Source organism: Humulus lupulus, chromosome 7, assembly GCF_963169125.1.
Source record: "Humulus lupulus chromosome 7, drHumLupu1.1, whole genome shotgun sequence".
Classification (NCBI taxonomy): Eukaryota; Viridiplantae; Streptophyta; class Magnoliopsida; order Rosales; family Cannabaceae; genus Humulus; species Humulus lupulus.
Window position 1 is genome coordinate 102,600,374 of NC_084799.1, and position 6,710 is coordinate 102,607,083.

The 6,710-nt window shown below is 31.5% G+C and overlaps 1 protein-coding gene across 1 annotated transcript; it reads right to left on the minus strand.

Moving 5' to 3' along the window:
- Positions 1-3,274: 3,274 nt before the first annotated feature.
- LOC133792032 (uncharacterized) lies at positions 3,275-4,198 on the minus strand. Its single transcript, XM_062229943.1, has 2 exons — positions 4,170-4,198; positions 3,275-3,862 (listed from the first exon to the last, which is right to left on the minus strand). Exons 1-2 carry the CDS (start codon positions 4,196-4,198, stop codon positions 3,382-3,384), a joined length of 510 nt encoding a protein of 169 aa, XP_062085927.1. The 3' UTR covers positions 3,275-3,381.
- Positions 4,199-6,710: the final 2,512 nt, after the last annotated feature.

A 6,710-nucleotide genomic window follows, 5' to 3' on the forward strand; every position in this document is an offset into this window, starting at 1 on the left:
TGTGTCCAAGCAAGTAGAGTGAATATTCTCCAATTGGATACTTCAATGTTCTTTCTAACAGTAGGAACAAAATATAAAACAAAATTTATTTTGCTTCTAAAACATTATATAATTCATACATTAAGAACTAAAGCATTTGAAATTTTATTGCGATTACAAGAACTAAGAAAGAAATCAGCAACAATAAGATCAAGTGGTACCATCTCGGAGAACTATAGAAGTGGAACCTGCAGAAAATTTTGACTAAAGCCCAAAGCTAGCTGCAGCTTGATCTAGTCCAAGCTCCTCTCAGCATCCTCAAGCCTCATCTAATATCACAATAAAAATTTACAATAGCAGATTTATACATATATAGAATATATAGAGAGAGGAAACAAAACAAATATTTTTTGTTGCAAAGCAACTCAGTTACCCAAAAAAACTCATATATTTCGGTTGAGGAAACAAAACTAAGCAGACTAGCAAAAACAGAGGACAAATACAATTTTAAATTAGCAGGGCTTATAGAAAAGCTTTATTGTTATATTAGCACTGCCTTTAAGACTTCCAATGAATGAGATGTTACTTACACTGCCATAATATCCTTCCTCAAGAGTAAGTCACAAATATTGTTTAGTACATTAAACTTGTTACTCATTCAAGAAAACATAAACTGTAATGGGTTGCCTCAACTTAACTAATTGATTGTCTCAAAGTTAACTAGTTATCTCAAAACTAAATGTCCATATGGCATCTATCCCTATATTATATATAGAACCTAAACGCTTGTATGGATCTTCTTTATTATTGTTTATAAACTAGATGAGACATTCATCACTATTTACAATGGCTCACGTGTATGTATATATATTTATACATTCAATATCTTAGGAAAGGTGACATCACATGTACTTTTAATTTATGAGCATCAAAATCTTTCCTTCAAAGTAATTGCATGAATAAAGATACAGAGCATGATTTGCTCATCAACATGAATATAGCAAAAATCTAGATAATCATGGATAAGGATACATTGCTTTAAGAGAACAAAACAAAGTGATATAATATTTTTTGAAAAGCAAAACAAAATGATATAATGATATTAAGTCTTGGATGAAATAATTATTGATGCAAAAGCACACAATTTCTCATATATTTTTAACAAATATTACTAATTTCAAGAGAAGAACCAAAACGTAAATAGAAGAACGTACAATAAAGCCATGGTAAATAATATTGATTTATAATTCCATTAAATATATAAATTGATGCAATGTAAATGACATAATAAATTTAATATTCATATAATATACTATAACTTTCAATAGACTCATCTAAACCTGTTGAGAAAACTCGGATAAGATCCAAAAATATTCACAAAGAGGCAAGACACTACACTATATATAAAATAATATAAAGAAAATTCAAGTAGTGTAGACCATCCACACACATCTATATTTAAGTGTACACATCTAAGACTAATTCAATAAAACTAGCAATAACTTTAGACAACACAAATCAACTTAATCGAAAAAGTAAGAGGAACCAGAAAATTTATAGTACCACCAATTATCACGTCTCTAGTTGCAGCCACCATAAATGGGCATTAGCCGGAGACCATCTAACTAATAGCTATTAACAAAAAGTATTGTTTAAATAACCTCCAGCATGTATAATTATTAATTAGAACATATTAAATATGGTGAAACAGAAGCATGTATAATTGGAAAATATTAAATTTGGTGAAAATAAGTGATTAATGAAGGCACTAGACTAGCATAATCAAATCTTCTCTTGATTTCCGATTGTAGAATTTGTCAAATAAAATATTTATTAGAAAATAGAATAAATTAATCAAGTGTAGCAGACTTTTATTTACAGTGACAAAATTCTATTTACACATATATATAGAAAATAACAAGAATTACAAATCATTGCTCCCAACACTCCTTAGTACATAATTTAATGATTTTATAGTCTTCTTTTTAACGAGCCTAAGGAGACCAAACAACACAACAAAAAAGTATTGAAATAAGAATAAGCACCACTTAAGTAGGAAAAAAAAACAGCTAAGAAAAGTACCAAGTCACACATTTGAAAATATTTATAATGTTTTTGTTTCCTCTTTTCCTTATACATATATAAATTAAAGCTAAAAAAGACTTATATGCATAGGAGACTCAAAAATATTGAACTATCTAGAAAAATTACCAATGGGTCATCTCTTTTCCTTAAGAGCTTTTCTAGAGTGTCTCAATCTTAGATTGTAGCCAAAGAAAAAACTTTAAGCTAGTGCCATCTCTTCTCAGAAACCTGAAACAAAGGAATCATTAAAGTATGAAAAATTAATGAATCATAACTACTATATGCGAAAAAATGGATACCTAATGTTACAGACGCAAACAGAACAAGTTCTAGCAATAGTTCTACATGATATGCAATTGGAACAATATCAGAGAACCATGAATAGTATTAAAGAAATACAAAAGCCATCCAAAATATTAATGTGCTTACTTAAATAATGTTTATTTTTTATAGTCATGGTTAGTGTTGTTTAATGATCTTGGTTCAACTCTTCATAACATAGTACATAACGAGATCATTTTTCAAATTTGTTAAATTATAACTGAACTAGAATGAAATATTATTCATCCAACAACAAACCAATCATTTAAATAAATTAAGAGCAAGATCAAACTAAAGTATATAAAAATGCCAAAACTTACATTATGCTTTTATCTATGACCATAATTAGAGCTTTTGGGAGGTGGAATGTGATAATCTTAACTTTATTGACACAAATATATAATGCAAAAAAATTAGAGGGCCTTCTTCGTGGTGACAAATGACAACTATATAACCACATTGAGTGAAAAGTTAGGTTTAAGCACCTTACTTAAACTAAAGGTTCTTTTGACTCTTACTGGTACCATCTGTAATGAGTAAAATCAATAAGGCTTAATAACTCTTGCAGTTGTAAGTGCCAGACTAATAATTAAGCTACATAATATTATATAATAGTCAAAGAACTCATGGTAAGAGATCCAAACAATAGTCCTAGATCCAAACTAGACATAAGTCAATAAACACAAAGAGAATACATACATTTCATAATATGCATGCATTATTAGTGCAATGTACTAAAGTTTTTCTTAATGCATCATTCCAAAGAATTAGATCAGCGCATTATGGCATCAAAAAGACCACAAGGAAAATTATATTACTTGATGATTTCATTATGTTTCAACATAAATACCTTGTAACTTTCGTGGAAACAGATTGCAACGTAGAAGAATCCACTACTAATTTAGATTCACTTTCACATTCCTTCTCATAGAAACGTTAAAATAATTTCAGAAATCCAGTGTGCATAAAATTCAGATAGTTAGAAAGGAGGTAATATTAACTTACTTGACAATGATGTTCAGAGTTCAAACCATTCCAAGTATCAGTAACATCAAAAATATAGATCTTTACAGGCAAAATAGAATCAGTCCAATCAATCCATTCCACAGTATATCTGAGGTAGAGACTTCTCTTGACCCCCTGAAAGTCTTTCCTCACTTTACACTTTGTTTGATCATAGCAACACAACAGGCCTCCTCTATAATCTGACCTCAAAGGCCGGCCATACTCATCCTTGGACAAGTTATAAAGATCACACATGCACTCAATGCATCCCAACCCATCGACCGCGCCTCGCATATCGATTGCGTGCACATTGACCATCCATCTCTCCTCATAGCCATCAGGAATTTCAGCAGGATTACCAACTTCAACTCCATAAGGATCAGGAAAAAACGTAGGCGTTTTTCTTGTTTCAGAGCCAAGACCATAATACTGCCCTAGATTCTGGCATATTTCTAAAATACAATATAATAATCTTTTTCATAAGACAATATTTTTCTTTTTTATTTTTTCATTACTTTCAAACACAAACGACAACCACACCATAAATATATTCCTCTTTCCATATCAATACAGGCTATCACATTTGATTATGTAAAGATATAAAATCACAAACAGAAAAGTGCTCTTGAGACCTTTCTAATTCTTGATTCTCTAAAGATATAATATCACATTTGATTCATAGTGCAAAGATATCAAGATGGTGCTCAACTAGATAGTGGAAAGAGTCCATAGTGGAACGAGTTGAGCACTAAATAAATTAGAGGGGTGCCCAAACAAACCTGATTGAAATGTTGCTAAAACTTCTCATTTTTAAACTGTAATGTGTAAATGTTATGTGAAAATCAAACTTCCAAAAGGATATTGATATACTATTTTTTTTTGTGGGGGTGGGGGGAAACATTTTATGACAGTAGAGGATGGATACAATTTATAAGCCAACTTAATTTATATGCATTTTATATATTATTCATCTTTATTAAAGTTATAAACATATAGATCAGTAGAATATCAGTAAAATGACCACCAAATATAATGTATTGACTGAAATTTATCATTAATAATGATGATTATTACATCTCCCAACTTTCATTTTCCCTTAACTAGATAAACAAATGGAAAGAAATACTAAAACAAAACCATACAAATTATACATATCAATGTTATTATATATATTTTTACATTTTTTCTGATACAACCCAAAATCAATATCAACAAACCAACCCAAATAAAAGCTTTAATTTTCAATGAAAAGAAGAACAAAAAATAGGTATGACAAACCCACGTTTAACAGAGAATGTGTTTTAATATGTAAGTGTATATGGTTTTATAAGCAAAATTGATTTTTTTTAATTAGTACTCTTCACATTTTTCTATTTGGAAATGTAGCAAAATAAAGTTATAATACTAATAATTACTGAACTTGTCTTCCTTATTCAAAATGAAGTATTTGAAAGTCAAAACCTGTCATGCATCATGTCTTAACTTAAAGATAGATGCAATTTTTTTTTTTTAAAATGATAGATATAGAAAAGGTACTAATTCACTCAATTTGACTTCTCACATTCATATCAAACACCGCAGCAATATATAAAAGTTTTTCTTCAGTAATAACCATTTTTCAAAAATGTAAAGAGCAATAAATGATACAAAGACTTCAAAAAGGAGACCTTGTCATCTTATAATATACCAAATTTGCAATAAGTTCAAAATCATATGATGTAGCCTATCAACAATTCTTAATATAAAGATAACATCATTAAGATACCCAAAACAAATACGAATCCAACTGAAAACCTCTTCCACCTTCGACTCTCTCTCTCTATTCCAACCAAAAGCTCATTTAAGAGCACAACCTCAGAATATACACCAATACTTAGCAAACTTAAGAAAGAGAACAGCACAAAAGATCATCAAGATTATATTCGACAGTTTCTAAATCAAGCAAATATCTAACAAAAAAGAGTTTAATCTCAAGATTTAAATGATACTAGGATCATCCTCCCTCAAATACGAATCCAAATGGAAATCAAACTCAGAAGAACTAGCAAACCCAACAACCTAAAAATAATTGGAGTGAGGGGGAGAGATAAGTTACCCCACAACTTGAGAGCCACGTCAACCATTGACCCAATTATTCACTATGCCACTGTACCTGCAAGCAGCAACAAGCAGAGAGTGAGGGTTAGAAGGAGTGAGAGATTGAGGGAGAACAAAAGAGATGGATACCTGCACCTCCACACTGCCTAGCTAGGTTTGAAATGGAGCAGCCTGCCGAGCCTCCTTCTTCTTTTCTTTATGTGTGCTAAGAAAAAAATGAAGCCCTAATCTGAAACAAATTATATTATTTGACACTTTTAAAGCTCAAAGCCTCTAAATTTGAAGAGAAGGAGAGAAGATTAATGGAAGAGACATGTAGGAGAAAGAGAAAGAGTAATAGAGGAGTTAGAGAATGGTCGCTCCAATAGATTGATTATACGATATTTAATTGAGATTTAAATATATATATAACTGATCACCAAGATAAATGGAGGCACGAGTACTCTTGCTTGGATTCTTTCTTCTAGTCAGCGGAATAAATACACAGAGAGGGAGCAGGACGACGACGATCGCGAGGTTCCGGTGTGTTCAGCGACAGTAGCAGCTCACCGAAGTGAGGAAGAGTGAGAGATTACGGTGTGCACCTAAGGGTGAGAGCAAAATCAACCAAAGTGGCGAGCAATAGAGGTGGAGCTTTCGGAGCAGCTCTTGCAGCGGAGCAGAAGAGGAATCAGTTGAGGAAATAATGCCTTTGCCTTTTACATTTGCTAAAAGAAAAGCTTTTACATTAATTTAGCGGGCTACCCAAAAGTACCCAACCATTTTTATTGTTTCCCGCCATTTTAAAATTTACTTTACCGTGTTCTAATTTTTAGCTTACCTATTATAATACTTTTCCAATTAGCTTATAATTATGTATTATAGAAAGAGGTATTTGGTGTAGTGTTTATTATTGTTTCTTATTTGTGCTTTTTGAATTAAGTTTTCTTGTTCAGCCTTGGCTCACGGGTGCTATGTGGTGTAGGTAAGGGAAAGGGAAAGCTGGACCAACCGTGAGTTGGAGAGCTTTAGGGGTGGTGTGTACATCAGCAGCTGCTCGACTGCCACGACTGAGGGTTACACAGGAACTAGAACCAAATTGTATTTTTCCACTTAGGTTGGCTTATGTTGTAATCATTTTGAGGGTTGTAATTGGCTTATAAACAACATTTTTGGGACATGTACCAACTCTTATTTTTAATGAAAGTCGACTATTTTATGAAAAAATATTTTAACTCTAATCC

What these genes read in the sequence shown, in the direction of transcription:
- LOC133792032 (XM_062229943.1), bottom strand. Translation starts at nt 4,198, where the DNA reads ATGAGAAGTTTTAGCAACATTTCAATCAG. An exon ending in TTTAGCAACATTTCAATCAG is followed by an intron (nt 3,863 to 4,169) that starts GTTTGTTTGGGC and finishes CTTATGAAAAAG; the next exon opens with ATTATTATATTGTATTTTAG.